The sequence below is a fragment of the Salmo trutta genome, chromosome 1 (genome assembly GCF_901001165.1).
Source record: "Salmo trutta chromosome 1, fSalTru1.1, whole genome shotgun sequence".
In the NCBI taxonomy this organism is placed as follows: Eukaryota; Metazoa; Chordata; class Actinopteri; order Salmoniformes; family Salmonidae; genus Salmo; species Salmo trutta.
In genome coordinates, this window is record NC_042957.1 from 20,895,170 (window position 1) to 20,914,189 (window position 19,020).

The window sequence follows — 19,020 nt, forward strand, 5'->3', positions numbered from 1 at the left end:
AATTGAATCTGAACGCCCTCAGTCCAAATCACTCAGACGTACTAGGAGCTCTCGTCTCATCATCACAAGATAATGCAATATAATATGACAAACCCAAAACGCCTGAATCATCTAAACTCATTAACACCCACACTAACTCATAAAACCACACACACACACTTTCACTCTCACTGCCCCCTACTCTCAGCACGACAAACCCACTCCACCCTCTAGCCCAGAAATGCGACAGAAAGCAGACACAGAAAGAAGAAAGTGAAGCAGTAAAGTTTGGAGCTCTCTAAATAACAGCATAAACTGGGTGGTTCAATCCCTGAATGCTGATTGGCTGACAGCTGTGGTATACCGCAGGTATGACAAAACATTTGTTTTTACTGTTCTAATTACGTTGGTAACCAGTTTATAATAGGAATAAGGCACCGCGGGGGTTTATGGTATACAGCTAATATACCACGGCTAGGGGCTGTATCCAGGCACTCTGCGTTGCGCCGTGCGTAAGAACTTAGCCATGGTATATTGGCCATATACCCCCCCTCTCCAGTGTTATTGCTTAAATAACCCCTGGGTAATAATGACAGAGAGCCTGGCTCAGTCCCAGCAGCAAGGTACAGCAATACCCAGAGGAAGTGAGGTGACCATTTATATCCACACACCGTCAGCAGCCAACGGGGAATAAATAACACAAAGATAGCTATGGCCAGCTGGTTATTGTAGAAGACAATTTATTCCCTTTTGGGATGAAACACACAGCGGCACAAATGGAATCTCAACAAAACAAGGATGTAGACACATTCAGGTACACACAAACTCAATCGCATACCTGGTTGCGTGTGTGTGTGTGTGTGTGTGTGTGTGTGTGTGTGTGTGTGTGTGTGTGTGTGTGTGTGTGTGTGTGTGTGAAGGAAACTTACAGCACAGTGCTTTCTGTAGCCTACGGATCTTCATGGCTGTTCTGTAAGCGGAAAATCTCACGTTGTTCAGGTCGGCTAAAAGGTGAGAGAGAAAGAAAGAGAGAGAGGAAAAACAGAGGGATGGAATCAATCATACAGAATGGATAATAGCGATCTGATATGAAATAATGATGTCAAACTGAAAAGCTGTTAAAAAGACGTGCCGTAGTGTAATTTCTATATAGTCACAGGGAGGGCTGGACATGGCTGGTAATTGGGTTAGTGAGACCTATTTGTTGAGCGTTGGCCTTTAGGAACTGTTCCACAGCTTATTACTGATCTATCTGATCATTAAAGGACAGTCACACTGACCACCGCAACGGTGACCCATACATAAATATGGATGTTACAGTCAGTGTGTGTGTGTGTGTGTGTGTGTGTAAGCGAGACAGTAAGATACTGTGTGAAAGACCACATGAGAGAGCTTTGCAGTTACTGCTTGGTGTCAAATTTGAGTGAAAGTTTTGTGATTATATGACCGGCGTCTGTCTGTCTGTCTGTCTGTCTGTCTGTCTGTCTGTCTGTCTGTCTGTCTGTCTGTCTGTGTGTGTGTGTGTCTGTCTGTCTGTTTCATACCAAGCGACTGGTAGAGCTCTGTCATCTTTGGATGGTCCCAGCAGGTAGTCTGAGTCTGGTGGCTGGAAGACAACAGGGGATAATGATAAGGCTTTTGTCACACACACACACACACACACACACACACACACAAGGGCTGGGCGGTATACCGTATTTTACTATATACTGGTATTGATGCACGGAACAGTTTGGGTTTTTGCTTTACCTCCTATAAAGGTATTTGAATGTTTGGTTTGTTAAATGTTCTACACTGTGTGTAATGTCCATTTGTATAGTTTACTCCGCTACTTGAGTCATCCCTCTCCGCTCCCTCTCTCCAAGCCGCTTTCCACACAGACCTAGTCCCACCCCTTCCCTCAAGGAGAGCATTTGTTGTTGCTTGACCACGAGACACTTTCGTTCAGTCTGCATGGTCAATGCAGCACATGCAACGATGTTGTTTCCACTTTGATCTTAATATAAATCCACAAGCGTTCTATAATTACAATATTAGTTTGTGTTTCTTACATCAGCAAAGAGCTAGTTTTGTATTTTCTTAGCCACTAATGCTACTCGCTAGATGACTAGCTAATAAAAGTACTGAGTCAGAGCAAACATAGCTGGCTAGTACAGCCTGATACCAGTGCTGGTGGAGGCCTAAATCAGCATGTTGTTTGTGCAACAGTACCTTCTAAATCAAAGAGGAATAGGCAAAGATTTACTGTAGCCAAAGATTATAGGGTCCCCTAGGAAACACTGATCACTATTTTGTCACAATAACTCGTCCATGGCATTTTCATTCGTTGTCATGTCAAACAACACTGTATTCAAAGTGCTCACTATTATTTCTATTCTAACTATATAATTATAATAAACATTATATTTCCATGATTCCAAAAGTTCACCCAAGTGTTTTGATCTAAATCTCAAATGCAACATTTGGTTAAAAATAAGGCCTAGTATTTTTGCCCATATCGTGGCAGTGTGGAAATGATCTGAAATGAGTGCAGGAAATGCAGGAGATTATTTTAGGTTGAATTGAACAGTATAAAACAATCAGAATGGAGAAAGATCCATTGAAATCATTTTGAAAATATGTGCTTCCACCCTAGTGTCACGCACTACTCATAAAGCACTAGAGTCACGCACTACTCATAAAGCACTAGAGTCACGCACTACTCATAAAGCACTAGAGTCACGCACTACTCATAAAGCACTAGAGTCACGCACTACTCATAAAGCACTAGAGTCACGCACTACTCATAAAGCACTAGGGTCACGCACTACTCATAAAGCACTAGGGTCACGCACTACTCATAAAGCACTAGGGTCACGCACTACTCATAAAGCACTAGAGTCACGCACTACTCATAAAGCACTAGGGTCACGCACTACTCATAAAGCACTAGGGTCACGCACTACTCATAAAGCACTAGGGTCACGCACTACTCATAAAGCACTAGGGTCACGCACTACTCATAAAGCACTGGGGTCACGCACTACTCATAAAGCACTGGGGTCACGCACTACTCATAAAGCACTAGAGTCACGCACTACTCATAAAGCACTAGAGTCACGCACTACTCATAAAGCACTAGAGTCACTCACTACTCATAAAGCACTAGAGTCACGCACTACTCATAAAGCACTAGAGTCACGCACTACTCATAAAGCACTAGAGTCACGCACTACTCATAAAGCACTAGAGTCACGCACTACTCATAAAGCACTAGAGTCACGCACTACTCATAAAGCACTAGAGTCACGCACTACTCATAAAGCACTAGAGTCACGCACTACTCATAAAGCACTAGAGTCACGCACTACTCATAAAGCACTAGGGTCACGCACTACTCATAAAGCACTAGAGTCACGCACTACTCATAAAGCACTAGGGTCACGCACTACTCATAAAGCACTAGAGTCACGCACTACTCATAAAGCACTAGGGTCACGCACTACTCATAAAGCACTAGGGTCACGCACTACTCATAAAGCACTAGAGTCACGCACTACTCATAAAGCACTAGGGTCACGCACTACTCATAAAGCACTAGGGTCACACACTACTCATAAAGCACTAGAGTCACGCACTACTCATAAAGCACTAGGGTCACGCACTACTCATAAAGCACTAGGGTCACGCACTACTCATAAAGCACTAGAGTCACACACTACTCATAAAGCACTAGAGTCACGCACTACTCATAAAGCACTAGGGTCACGCACTACTCATAAAGCACTAGGGTCACGCACTACTCATAAAGCACTAGAGTCACGCACTACTCATAAAGCAAATGTACAACTTTTATTAATCAAAAACATGAAATAAATAAAAACAAATACCGTCATAAATTTGAAAATTACCCTATGATAAGATATTTTGGCCATATCGCCCAGCCCTCCCCCCCACACACACACACACACACACACACACACACACACACACACACACACACACACACACACACAGAGAGAGAGACAGACAGACAGATCAAATCAATTGCTCTGTCTTGTCGACTGGTTTTCTTATCGTCTCAATAATAGAGGCACATATATACAAATCCAAAACGCGGGTCTGATTGTGATTCCCAAAGCATACAAATCATCTAGGAGGCCTTCAGAGTGACGCACCCATACACCCCTCATCTCTGCAGGCCTCCTCTCAGTACGCTACATAGCACACTCTGCCAGGTCCCCTGGGGCTACGAGGGGGACATGTTGATGCCTTGTCTCCATCCTGTTTACATTTCAGCTTCTGAGAAACGCCGCCAGGTGCGGAGAGCACAGACAACACAGCCAAATATACAAGAACCACGTTTGAAATAAAAACACACAAACAAATTTACTTGAATCTGATCAAGCAGAGTAGGGTTGAGTTTATGACTCCAGAAGACAGAATTGATAAGTAGGTGTGGGGTTTGTGTCTGTCTGTCTGCTGCCCTTCTTCACCCGATCAGGGAACTCATTTATATTTGAGTGATTCTCCGCTTCGGCGAAATATCCCTTCCTGTACCCACACTGATATCAAGGGAATTGTTGGGAATTGCTGTGTTGTGACGTCTATTATGTTGTGAATGCCAGTATCTCTGTGATTAGGTTGTCATAGTGAGACTGTCTCCACAGAGAGAGAGAGAGAGAGAGAGAGAGAGAGAGAGAGAGAGAGAGAGAGAGAGAGAGAGAGAAAGAGAGAAAGAGAGAAATGGAAGGGAGAGAGAAAATAAAGAGATGAGAGAGAGAGAGAGAGAGAAGACAGGCTATCCAGTGAGTGAAGTGAAGTGCTGACAATAGAGCACAGGGGAGACGAACTACAGAAGCCATCAGCAGGTGTTCATCCCTCTTCATCATGCTCTGAAATGGCACACTTTCATACCTTCCTTGCGCTCAGCTCAGGGTTCCTGTTTTAGCTGTGCTATTTGAGACAGGGGCCGATTCAATCATGGCCGGACGGATATTATTGTGTCCCAGTGAGGATTTGGACACCAAGCCGTCAGAAATGAATTCATATCTCCTCTTGTTCGAACAGCTTGAGGATTTAGCCGTGGTTGTGGCATAAGCTTGTACACACACACCCATGCACATATGTGCATGCATGCACGGACACACACACACACACACACACACACACACACACACACACACACACACACACACACACACACACACACACACACACACACACACACACACATCTGGAAGTGTGTTAATGACTATCTATCAGTGCCAACAGCAGTCAGAGTAAACACAATAATGGTTGCCATTCAACTAAGTCTGTAGGAGGAACATCAAAGAGAAGCCAGCCTTAGCCCCAAAGATGAAACACAAGGAGTTGACTGTGATCTGGCAACCCGTGGAGTCTTTCCACTATGTATTCAGTGCAAAGCAGCAGAATGACAAACACAGCAGACAGGCTCAATCAAAAAATGGATTACACTAGCTGTCTACTACCACTGCTGGACCGGCAGCTTAGGCCTGTCATAATGACGACAACCCACAGAGTTGGCAGGTTCTAAGCTTCCTCAATCATCCCTTCTTTCTCCCTCTGTCGTCCGTCCTCATTTATCCTCAGAAACTCCCAAGTTTAAGGTTACCTGTGGTAACCTTTGCAAGGACAGAGCTGTGACGAATGTAGACATGTGTTAAGGCTTGAAGATCACACAGACATTCATGTCCCAGAATGTGAAAGAGATGGTTTGGCACCAAGCTCAGGGTTATAGAATCTCTCTGATTTGAAGAACCACACAGAGATCAAAGTCCCTCTTTTTAACAAGGAGTTAAGGATGACTGGTCGAAAGCTACAGCCTGAGAGCACTAAAGTCGCTTGGTAGTGTCATACAGAATTCTGCATTCATTCTCAAAGCCGGTTTGAGATGTAGGGTTTTTCATGTTGCCAATGGTTCCGAGTCCATTCTACCAATGGGTAGAATGCTTATTGGAAGTTAATTTTTGTGGAATACGTGGTGCAAAGATGGAGCTTAGAAGAGATTTGGATAAAGAAGTCAGACAGGAAGTCAGAGCAGCTCCACAGCCTGTCCTCAGCAGGGAGTTGAGTGAGTGATATACTGTAGAGAGCACAGTGAGCCTGGAGATGAATCCGGTTTGAGGATAAATAGATGCAGCGCTTGACATTTCCCTGTAAACATCATTATAAAACTGGTTGTTTGGATCACGGATGCTGGATGGACGAGCAGCGTTCCAAGCCGTCACAAACACACCTATTAGCCGTCACAAACACACCTATGCCTGCTAACAGTTCCATCTGAAAATTATCACTGCTCCTCCATCAGAATATCATGTTCATGTTGCTATCCCAATCATCTGTTTTATTTATCTCAACTCACACATTATTTCCCATTGCTTCTAGCCAAGCATTTAGTTTAATACAGCGGGGGTTAATATAAGCCTAGCATTTAGTTTAATACAGCGGGGGTTAATATAAGCCTAGCATTTAGTTTAATACAGCGGGGGTTATTATAAACCTAGCATTTAGTTTAATACAGTGGGGGTTAATATAAGCCTAGCATTTAGTTTAATACAGCGGGGGTTAATATAAGCCTAGCATTTAGTTTAATACAGCGGGGTTAACATAAGCCTAGCATTTAGTTTAATACAGCGGGGGTTAATATAAGCCTAGTATTTAGTTTAATACAGCAGGGGTTAATATAAGCCTAGCATTTAGTTTAGTACAGCGGGGGTTAACATAAGCCTAGCATTTAGTTTAATACAGCGGGGGTTAATATAAGCCTAGTATTTAGTTTAATACAGCAGGGGTTAATATAAGCCTAGCATTTAGTTTAGTACAGCGGGGGTTAATATAAGCCTAGCGTTTAGTTTAGTACAGCGGGGGTTAATATAAGCCTAGCGTTTAGTTTAGTACAGCGGGGGTTAATATAAGCCTAGCGTTTAGTTTAGTACAGCGGGGGTTAATATAAGCCTAGCGTTTAGTTTAGTACAGTGGGGGTTAATATAAGCCTAGCGTTTAGTTTAGTACAGCGGGGTTTAATATAAGCCTAGCGTTTAGTTTAGTACAGCGGGGGTTAATATAAGCCTAGCATTTAGTTTAGTACAGCGGGGTTTAATATAAGCCTAGCATTTAGTTTAGTACAGCGGGGGTTAATATAAGCCTAGCATTTAGTTTAGTACAGCGGGGTTTAATATAAGCCTAGCATTTAGTTTAGTACAGCGGGGGTTAATATAAGCCTAGCGTTTAGTTTAGTACAGCGGGGGTTAATATAAGCCTAGCATTTAGTTTAGTACAGCGGGGTTTAATATAAGCCTAGCGTTTAGTTTAGTACTGTCTTTAGACATCAATAAGGTACAAGAGGCACAATTTAAATGTGACTGTATTCATGATACAGCACTGACTCGTGTCTTATTGCTTAATTAAATGACATCTCTGAGTAAACATCATTAAAACGGGACTCTGGGATAGAATACTGCATAAAACCCAGGAAACTCCGCATTTTATGTAACTAATAAGCTACTCTGAAGTGCTGTTTATGAGAGCATGTGGCCAAGCTGTAGCAGAGTAGTAAATTACTACATTCTAATTCATATTAAATTATTAGAAATTCTAATTCCTAATTCTATCAGTGTGAATAGAATGACAGAGGGGACTCTGCTTCTCCTTGGCTCCAGGATGCCTTGGATACAGGCAGCATAATTACAGCGTTTAGAATCCTCTACATAACGACCACTTCCCCTGGCATTTCCTGTTTGGCTTGGCTACTTCCTCCTCATCACAGACCAGATGATTACAGAAGATAAAGAACGCATCATTTTTCACAGCTCTAGATTATCTCAGCAGGCCTGTGTAGCGATGTGTCGTTTCTGAACATTATTGACATTAACCAACTTTAGCTTTTCTCCCTAAAACAAACCTTCTCTACCTCCAAGACATTGGGTTGTAAAAATGGCTCTCGACACCAAGGGGTGATACCATCTGACCTAGCAGGACTACAAAAGTACTGCTCCCCTCTTAGCCTCTTATCCGTCTGGACCTCTCAAACTGGACCTCTCAAGCTGGACCTCTATTAAGGAGGGAGGAGAACCTCAATCTTCAGTAGGCCAACCACAGGGCCTGGACCTTTGCGGCAGGTAGTCTAGTGATTAGAGCGTTGGGCCAGTAACCGAAAGGTTGTTGGATTGAATCCCCGAGCTGACGCGGTAAAATAAATCTGTCGTTCTGCCTCTGAACAAGGCAGTTAACCCACTGTTCCCCGGTAGGCCGTCATTGTAAATAAGAATTTGTTTTAGCTGACTTGCCTAGTTAAATAAAGGTTCAATTAAAACATTTAAAAATAATAATTTTAAGGCAAGAACTGGTGAACTGATAAATTAGGGGAAGTACCTTTTAGGGAGCAGTACATGTAATCCGGTACATAAATTAGGACGAAGAGCCCATGCACTAAACTGTCTCAGAAGGAGACTTAGCCATTAGAGAGCTAGTGTAACCTGAATGGTATATTTAAGATGACCTTCTTCAAGGAAAGAGAACACAATTAGAGCAAAGCCTCTGCAACTCAAGCAAGGAGCCAACAGAGAAGAACAACAAGCATAAGGACACCAACTCAGGACCAAAGGAGCAACCTGAAGGAGGAACCAGAAAGGACACACAGCCATCTTCTTCCTTTGTTCTCCTCAATGCGGCCTGAACAATCAAGAAGCCACAACAGTATTTAATCACAGACTGAGTATGACATCTTTTAATGTTCTGGATCTCCAGGTTGTAACTTCTTGTCTTTCATCCTATTTCATACCTTTTCAAATATTTTGATTAGTGATTAGTGTTTTTAAATGTTGATTGTATAAAGAACTTGTGTTTGTCTTGTTATTCTAAGGAAATAACTCAAATTCTCAAAGAATTCCTACCTTCATATTAATCTATGTATTACTATTATTCTATTTGCAGTCTTATATAGTTATATGAGTCAGGACTTCTTAGAATACCATTTTGTCCAATACTGGACTGGTGCCCCATTAATCATTTTATAGTAATAAGTGTACACACTACTCTACACCAGTGAAGACCACAAGCTAACCACACCCGCCTCTGTAGGGCAGATTATTTATTTGCTTTGCCATACAGTATTTCCCATGCTAATACGCTGCAGGAGATTTAATATGACTCACAAATGTACATATACACATGTATAGTGCATTCGGAAAGTACTCAGACCCCTTTACTTTTCCACATTTTTTTTACAGCCTTATTCTAAAATTGATTAAATCATTTTTTCCCCCTCATCAATCTACACACAATACCCCATAATGGCAAAGAAAAAACAGGTTTTTAGATGTTTTAGCAAATCTATTAAAAATAAAACTGAAATATCACATTTACATAAGTATTCAGACCCTTTACTCAGTACTTTGTTGAAGCACCTTTGGCAGCGATTACAGCCTCAAGTCTTGGGTATGATGCTAGAAGCTTGGTACACCTGTATTTGGGGAGTTTCTCCCATTCTTCTCCGCAGAGCCTCACAAGCTCTGTCAGGTTGGATGGGGAGCGTCGCTGCACAGCTATTTTCAGGTCCCTACAGAGATGTTCGACCGGGTTCAACCAGTCTGGGATAAGGCTGGGCCACTCAAGGACATTCAGAGACTTGTCCTAAAGCCACTCATGCGTTGTCTTTGCAGTGTGCTTAGGGTTGTTGCCCTGTTGGAAGGTGAACCTTCGCCCCAGTCAGTCATGTGAAATCCATAGATTAGGGCCTAATGAATTTATTTAAATTGACTGATTTCCTCATTTGAACTCTGTAAAATCATTGAAATTGTTGCATTTATATTTTAGTTATATATATATATACAGTACCAGTCAAAAGTTTGGACACACCTACTCATATATTTTATATTTGAGATTTTGCCTTGATGACAGCTTTGCACACTCTTGGCATTCTCTCAACCAGCGACTTTGAAGAATATAAAATGTAAAACACTTTTTTGGTTACTACATGATTAACCAATGATATCAGGCCACACCCGGCCATGATTAGACACCTGTGTGTGTCCTTTGACACTATATAAACTAGTCACCCCGCAGTGTTTGTCATTATACCATGATGAAGACAGCTTGTCTGTCCAAACGTTGGCTATTCAATTATTGCATATTTTACTTTTACTTCTTCCAGCCTGCACTGTGAATGATTACTCAATGTCTTCAATACAAATGTGAAAAGTACAACTGTTTGTGTGTTATTAGTTTCGTCAGATTGTGTTTGTCTATTATTGTGACTTAGATGAAGATCAGACCACATTCTATGAGTAATCAATGCAGAAATCCAGGGGATTCCAAAAGGTCCAAACTTTTTCTTGCAACTGTATGAATTGTATATACAGTATATAAAAATGGGATGCAATGCAAATGTAAATGCCCCAAAACCCAACATCCAGGGCAGTCATCCCAAAAATTGGAACCAAGGGTGTAGGCGGTGAGCCTCAGTTCATGGAAAGCTAGGCAAAACACTGAGCTATCCTTGGGGAAGTGATGCTTCATCAACTCCCAGAGACAGAGTCACAGAGACATGCAAGTCACAGCAACTTTCTCCTGAGGAGGACTATGTCTCTGTCACGCAGGACATGTTCATGAATAATCATGAGCATTCAATGAATGATTACATTTGAAAATATAAGGGATAGAAGTAGGGAAATATCTGCGACTCAGAGACACTTTTCCCGCCTCTCCGTGACAGTCCCTCAGCCAGACTAATCTCCAACCAGAGTGCCTGCATTCTCCACTTGATATATTCCTCTTCTCCTCCTCCCCTCAAAACTTTATCATTTTTTCTCTCCTCTTCTCCTCTGCATTTGAAAAACGTTTCAACCCTTTGAATTGTAGCAACTTAATGAAAGTAATTTGATGAGTCAATGCGGATGCAAACACAACAAAGACATCCTGACGGGCACACACATTTTTACATTTGACATGTTAGTCATTCAGCAGACGCTCTAATCCAGAGCGACTTACAGTAGTGAGTGCATACATTTTCATACTGGTCCCCTGTGGGAATCGAACCCACAACCCTGGCATTGCAAGTGCCATGCACTACCAAGTGAGCCACAACTGAAGCACCCACCCCCACATACACCCACACTCAGAGACAGACCAACACACCACAGAGTGTGATGGGAAGTTTCAAGCTCTTATGTTGGCAGAAAAGACCGGCAGTCCAATATTTCATCCTGACAGCATTCTGAAAATCTGAGCCCGCTGAAATGCCAGAGGTCAGCTGGAGGTCAACTGGGGTGACAGAGCGGCGGGTGGCGAGGCTTCCATGTTTAGCCGTTTGATTCACCAGTGTGTCGCTGTTCCCATGGAAGGGAGGGGGGTAGCACAGAGGCCTTTGTGCGGTCGAGCGGACGAAAAATAGCATGAGCTAGAGAGAGAGGCGGGGGGCCCAGAGCCTAATGAATGTGTCAAAGCCTGATGTTGGAGTCACAGTAATGTCACTGCGCTGTAAGTGACCTACGATTAGCCCTGTGAAGGCCAAGGCAAAGTTTTGAATTCCCTCAGAGGGGTCAGGGAGGGCAGTCAAAGAGATTTGAGAGATTTTTAATCCCAACAGTGGCAATAGCTTAGTATTGTAGCTCCCGGCGGTGGCGTCCATTTAAATGAGATGAAAGCCTCACAGTGTTGGAGATGGAGGGAGGCTTTCAATAGGCCGATTTCCCTTTCTCTCTTCCCTTCTTAAAGGGTCACTCAGAATGAATGTGAGAGGGGCTCAGCTAAACCTGTGGTGGAGTTGCTGTGCTACGTAATACAGAGGCAAGGAAGGGACATATGGCGTGTGTGTGTGTGTGTGTGTGTAGGGAGGGCCTGGGGTTCAATGGTCAGCCACTCGAGGAGGGCCAACACCTGTGATCAGAGACAGCTGTTGTTGATTCCAGAGTTCTAAACCTGTCCTCATCTCTCCTCCCAGCTTCTCTCGCCCTTTCATCTCTGATCCCTTCCAGTGCAAAGCTCCTGGGGTAAACAAACTTCAGCTGTTCACAGGGATGTCTCCCTCTCTCACTCAGTATCTCTCTGTCTCTCTCTCATCCCCCTCTCTTTCCCACTCTCTTTCATCTCTCTCACAATCTGTCTTTGTACCTCTACCTCCTTATCACCCCTTCATCCTACCCCTGTCTCTCACCCACTCTCCTTTCTTATCCCTCTCTCTCCGTTTCGTTCGCTCAGTTACCCCCATCTCTCTATCCACCTGTCTCCCTCCCTTTAACTCTCTCTGTCTCTCTGTCTCTTAGCATGTGTCCAAGGTGCATTGAGACACTTTGAAAGCCATATTGAGTAGCGATCAGCACAAACCCATCTCTCACCATCTGCCTTTTAAATGGATACATTGTCTGCTGTACTGCTGGACTGTGAATGTATTACAATGGGCAATGTGATCTTAAGCAGCAATATCTCTGCTATGGAACTACCATAATGGAGTCCATGAATACCTAGGCATTATCACAGGTATTGTGCCAGTTGAAAAGTCCCCCAGCTAAATGAATGAGCAACAGTAGACATGACACCTAAAATCACCTCAAATTCAATATTACAACAGTGGAAACTTCCAAGAATTCAATCAAACCTTTGAAGGAAACTTTTAAACTGGAAAGACTGAGTATGAATAGAATCACACACTCATACACACTCACAAGTAAAACCAACCGCACATGCATAAATAAAAACACACACACAGCCCTTTCAACCATTGTTATGCAAATAGTTACCATCAAATAAGCATAAAGAAAGTGATTCGTCTAGCATACATAATCAGCATGTTACCAGTCAGTACAGTAGAACTCACTTGATGTAGTATGGAACCTTATTCTGAGACACGGCTCTCTGCCACGGGAGCTGCACAGAGGCTGTGGAGAAAAAGAACAAGAAAAAAATACACCATTAAAAACACAGCGTTATTTGCAGCGCAATAATCTGTTTAGTCTCCCGAGTCGGCTGCTTCCGCAAATATCCACTAATAGTTCCATAATGTAATGGCCTTTTCTCCAAATAACATTCCCACTGTGCATGAAATGTAAAAAGTAATGTGCATAACTATTGGACAGTTGGAGCGAGTTAAGACGGCTATATCTGTGAGAAGGAGCTGCATCCTCTTAATAATAGCTGTTTAATATATTCTAATGGCATGTTATTCTTAGACTTCACAGACAAAGGGGAGAACAAACGGAGAGAAGGAAAGCGGATGAGTTTGCTGATCTTCAAAGCCCAAACACAACCAACAGACTGACAGGACAATAAAAGCTGTCAGATGTGATGACATACGACTTTACAAGCTGTCGTAAGCCATTCACAGAGAGGAACATGAGCTGTCATAAGCCATTCACAGAGAGGCGCTCAGAAGTTGACGGAAGCCTTTCCCTCCCCTGTATACACCTAACCTACACACACTGCCTTTGCTATGAAGCCCCTAAATAAGATCTGGGGCAACCAATTACCTTCAGAAGTCACATAATTAGTTAAATAAAGTCCACCTCTGTGCAATCTAAGTGTCACATGATCTGTAACATGATCTCAGTATATATATATACCTGTTCTGAAAGGCCCCAGAGTCTGCAACACCACTAAGCAAGGGACACCACCAAGCAAGCGGCGCCATAAAGACTAAGGAGCACTCCGAACAGGTCAGGGACAAAGTTGTGGAGAAGTGCAGATCAGGGTTGGGTTATAAAAAAATATCAGAAACTTTGAACATCCCATGGAGCACCATTAAATCCATTATTACAAAATTGAAAGAATATGGAGCACAACAAACCTGCCAAGAGAGGGCCGCCCACCAAAAGTCACGGACCAGGCAAGGAGGGCATTAATCAGAGAGGCAACAAAGAGACCAAAGATAACCCTGAAGGAGCTGCAAAGCTCCACAGTGGAGATTGGAGTATCTGTCCATAGAAATACTTTAAGCCGTACACTCCACAGAGCTGGGCTTTACGGAAGAGTGGGCAGAAAAAAGCCATTGCTTAAAGAAAAAAAATAAGCAAACACGTTTGGTGTTTGCTAAAAGGCATGTGGGAGACTCCCAAAACATATGGAAGAAGGTACTCTGGTCAGATGAGACTAAAATTGAGCTTTTTGGCCATCAAGGAAAACACTATGTCTGGCACAAACCCAACACCTCTCATCACCCCGAGAATCCCATCCCCACAGTGAAGCATGGTGGTGGCAGCATGCTGGGAAAGGAACTGGGAAACCTGTTTCAGTCTTCCAGAGATTTGAGACTGGGACCGAGGTTCACCTTCCAGCAGGACAATGACCCTAAGCATACTGCTAAAGCAACACTCGAGTGGTTTAAGGGGAAACATTTAAATGTCTTGGAATGGCCTAGTCAAAGCCCAGACCTCAATCCAATTGAGAATATGTGGTATGACTTAAAGATTGCTATACACCAGCGGAACCCATCCAACTTGAAGGAGCTGGAGTAGTTTTGCCTTGAAGAATGGGCAAAAATCCCAGTGGCTAGATGTGCCAAGCTTATAGAGACATACCCCAAGAGACTTGCAGCTGTAATTTCTAATTTCATCTTCAAATAATATTTTTGCAGGAATCTCCTTGCGATTGATTTTGCCGAAGATTGTATCTCCGCCGGCCTGGGCAACGTGAGCTTTTGCTATCTCATCCGACATGTTGCTAGACTTTGGTCTTTGTGGCTCTACAAAGTATTGACTTAGGGGGGGGGGGGGTGAATAGTTATGCACGCTCAATTTAGTTTTTTTGTCTTATTTCTTGTTTGTTTCACAATAAAAAATATTTTGCATCTTCAAAGTGGTAGGCATGTTGTGTAAATCAAATGATACAAATCCCCCCCCCCCAAAAAATGAATTTTAATTCCAGGTTGTAAAACAACAAAATAGGAAAAATGCCAAGGAGGGTGAATACTTTCACAAGCCACTGTAGATGGAGGGTGAATACTTTCATAAGCCACTGTAGATGGAGGATGAATACTTTCACAATCCTTTGTAGATGGAGGGTGAATGTTCATGGATGGATGGATGGATGGATGGATGGATGGATGGATGGATGGATGGATGGATGGATGGATGGATGGATGGATGGAAGGATGGAAGGATGGATGGGCGGACAGACGGACACTTTCTTGATCCCTTAGGGGAAACCGAGTTATTAAAATACTATGAGAAGGAATGGTAGATTATATCTACTCTATGAGAGATGAAAGGGGAGCCTGAATGGCATCTTGTCTGGTACAGTAGCTCAGCTGTCAGCACCACTCAAGTCTATGGACATGAAGCTGCTCAGTTTCCTCTCCATCCCACCCTGTTATCATACAGCAGACATTTTGGATCCATGTCTAAGCCAAATGGGTTAGATAAAAGAGGGGTTGGATATGAGATGGAGAGAGGAAGGGGACATAGTCATGAAAAACAACATTCCTGTGGTGTATAATTTTTGTAAATGGGGATGGAAGGAGGGAGAGGTAGAGTCTGGCTTTCTCTGTCTGTTCCTAATGTTCTCTCTCTCTGCCCTCTATCCTCCCTCCCTCCCTCCCTCCCTCATTCTCTTCCTGGTTAATGACCACTCTGGTCTGAGAGGAGAATAACTAGAGGAAGTCAGAGGAGAGTTGTAATTAAGCATTGAATTATTCAAGAGTAAAGAACCTTGTGCCTGCAAATGGCCTGCGTGACTCTGTGTGTGTCTGTCTGTGTGAGTGTGTATAGGAGGCAGTGGATGATGGCTGACTTCAAAACAACCCTGACAAAAAGAACAACAGCCAAACTTACAGAAATTCCTCCCCCATCATGGATAGGCTACTGCCAAGACATTCGTAGGCTGTATTACATATCAAGGGCAGTCATTGGCTACTCACTGGAGAGGAAGTGCTGGGAGGACGGGCCAAAGTCTCTGTGGGCTTCCTGAAGGAGTTTCAGTCTCTCCTCAACGGCCACCTGCACACCAGAAAGAGGAGAGAGAGAGTTACACACACATCTGCACCCCGCCAGCTCTATATCGACTGGCCCAGCTGTGTGTGTGTATTGCTGAGTGTCCTCACTGTGAGCAGTGACTCAGTCATCATCCCTACAGTGAGGGAATAAGGCCGTCTCTACACAGGGAACCATGAGGCTTGGCTTCCACCATTTGATCATACCCCGGTGAATCTCTATGGGGTGACTGGCGACTGGGGTCAGTCCTGCTGTGCTGTGTGCCCTTCTGTCTGATCAGATCAAAGTGGCTTCCTATTTCAGTGGTCATCATCGACTCCTGCACGGTAATGCCAGGGGTGGCGGGTATGGAGAAGGATCTCTCTCTTGCTGTCTCTTTATTTGTCTCTTGTCTCTCTCTCACAGACACACACACGGTCAAGCCCACTCATACATGCAGTACAAACCCCCATTGATTCAAGCACTACAGTGACAACTGAGCCTGAGGGGTGTCAGAGTAGGGCTCTAATCCCAGCCATCAGTAAACTGGACCAGGACACAGATCATAAAATGCTAAAGCACTGGGACCTTGAGCAAGGACACCAACACCATAGAGATGGGTTGGACTGACATATCAAAGGGACATTTAGATCACACAAGAGGAGACGGACACACACACACACACAAAACCCTCTGTGAGTCATAACCACCGGGGGTGAAACATGCCCAGTCCCAAAAACACAGCACGTGTCCCAAATCAGATTAAACCAAGTGATCAAAAGAGGGGTGGGGTGAATTTGATCTTCAGTGACAGAAGTAAGCAGTACCAATACAGAAATAAGGCCCCTGTAGAGGCAGACAAGTGGAGGGCCACCTCTCCCCTTCCCTCACTGTGTCTGAGCAGCAGCATGCTGACAGACAGAGAGAGAGGAGGGAAGGAATAATGAGAGAAAGCAAAAGAACAAGAACAGACAGGTGAAAAGAGAGGGACAGAAATACATGATTACAAGACAGTAGGAGAGCTAGTATGACATTGAAAGACAATAAACATGAGTGTACAGACAAGCAGAGGGGAGAATAAGTTGGCTCCTAAACGGAGGGACATGTTAGTTGTGACACCTACACCCAAGTATGACAACTCCTAAAAGGGAGGAGGGTTGTAGCTGTGACACCTCTTCTCATGGCACATAAAAGGGAGATTTTGTTTTAGGCGTGACACCCATTGCTACACCTGTAAAAGGGGGGAAGGTTTAAGGCATGACATCCTTTGCCCACCTGTAAAAGGTAGAAGGTTTTAGGCGTGACGGCTATTGCCCACCTGTAAAATGTAGAAGGTTTTAGGCATGACATCCTTTGCCCACCTTTAAAGGGGGGAAGGTTTTAGGCGTGACACACATTGCCCACCTGTAAAAGGGGGAAGGTTTTAGGCGTGACATCCATTGCTCACCTGTAAAATGTAGAAGGTTTTAGGCATGACATCCTTTGCCCACCTGTAAAGGGGGGAAGGTTTTAGGCGTGACACGCATTGCCCACCTGTAAATGGGGGAAGGTTTTAGGCGTGACACCCATTGCCCACCTGTAAAATGTAGAAGGTTTTAGGCATGACATCCTTTGCCCACCTGTAAAAGGGGGAAGGTTTTAGGCGTGACACCCACTGCCCACCTGTAAAATGTGGAAGGTTTTAGGCATGACATCCTTTGCCCACCTGTAAAGGGGGGAAGGTTTTAGGCATGACACCCACTGCCCACCTGTAAAGGGGGAAGGTTTTAGGCGTGACACCCATTGCCCACCTGTAAATGGGGGAAGGTTTTAGGCGTGACACCCATTGCCCACCTGTAAAATGTAGAAGGTTTTAGGCATGACATCCTTTGCCCACCTGTAAAGGGGGGAAGGTTTTAGGCGTGACACCCACTGCCCACCTGTAAAATGTGGAAGGTTTTAGGCATGACATCCTTTGCCCACCTGTAAAGGGGGGAAGGTTTTAGGCATGACACTCACTGCCCACCTGTAAAGGGGGGAAGGTTTTAGGCGTGACACCCATTGCCCACCTGTAGTAGTTTCCAGCGCATGTTGAGGTTGTCCAGTTGTCTGGAGGAGATGGAGGACAGCTGGACATCCAGAGGAGCCAGCTCACCAGACAGCTCGTTCACCTCACACACGTCCTGCCTCAGAGGGGACATCTCCTCCTTGAAGACCTGGGACACACACACATGGGATACACAAACAAAATACTCAGATCCGTGTTTTGCTGTGGACAGATGTACATTACATTATCAGTACAGTGTTTAGTCTTGATTGTGTCAATGTCCTGATCCTGTACATACTACAGTGCTGGGGTAATACCTGAGCCAATAGTGATTAGATGGTGACAGGTTATTCATTTTTGGCCATTGATGTACTGTATGTACAGGTCAATTATTACCTGCTTGTACCCACCAGCAAGGCCTTGTTGGTCCTAAATGTATGGTAGTGAATGTAAAAACATCTTCCCTCTCTCTCTCCCCCCATTAATAGACTAGTAACTCCCCAGTCCCCCCCCTCACCGTGGTCTTCGCTATGTGGTCCTGCAGTGAGTCTATGAGCAGGTCTCCTACAGGCTGCCAACCAGCCTTGGTCTCCTCTGCCCTGGCTAGCCGCAGGTCCAGCTGGTCCATGTTGCTCTGGAGCTCCTGTAGCCGCTCTAAGGCCCTCTCTACCTGGCTCTGCCATCCACCCGCGTGGCCCTGCAGACGCTCCCAACGCTCCTGCACCTCCGCTGTCTGCTTCCTGATGGCCCTGGCCACACCCCGCGCCTTCTCCTCTGGAGTCAGGTCTGGGAGAGGAGGAGAGAAAGGGGGAGTGAGGGAGAGGACAAAGACTGGAACATCTTAAAAGGGGAAAGTTGGTTGTAGAATAAAAGCAAACACTTCAACTTGAAGCGAGACATTTACTCTGAAGAGAAAAGAGCACGACAAAATGTTTATCATGTCTGCAGACCTGGCGTACCGCCCAGTACATCACTGGGGCAAAGCTGCCTGTCATCCAGGACCTCTGCACCAGGCGGTGTCAGAGGAAGGCCCTAAAAACTGTCAAAGACCCCAGCCACCCCAGTTATAGACTGTTCTCTCTAGTACCGCATGGCAAGCGGTACCGGAGAGCCAAG

General features: G+C 44.3%; 1 protein-coding gene across 9 annotated transcripts in view; it reads right to left on the reverse strand.

The window, feature by feature from the left end:
* The window catches only part of utrn (utrophin), a 312,100-nt gene that overhangs the window by 53,516 nt on the left and 239,564 nt on the right, over nt 1-19,020 (reverse strand). For all 9 annotated transcript variants that reach the window (XM_029742136.1, XM_029742308.1, XM_029742221.1 and 6 more), the window contains 6 exons: nt 18,422-18,690; nt 17,927-18,073; nt 15,827-15,905; nt 12,794-12,854; nt 1,524-1,585; nt 909-983 (listed from right to left, as the gene is read on the reverse strand). In XM_029742136.1, coding sequence (XP_029597996.1) covers nt 909-983; nt 1,524-1,585; nt 12,794-12,854; nt 15,827-15,905; nt 17,927-18,073; nt 18,422-18,690 — 693 coding nt within the window. The remainder of the gene's footprint in view (nt 1-908; nt 984-1,523; nt 1,586-12,793; nt 12,855-15,826; nt 15,906-17,926; nt 18,074-18,421; nt 18,691-19,020) is intronic.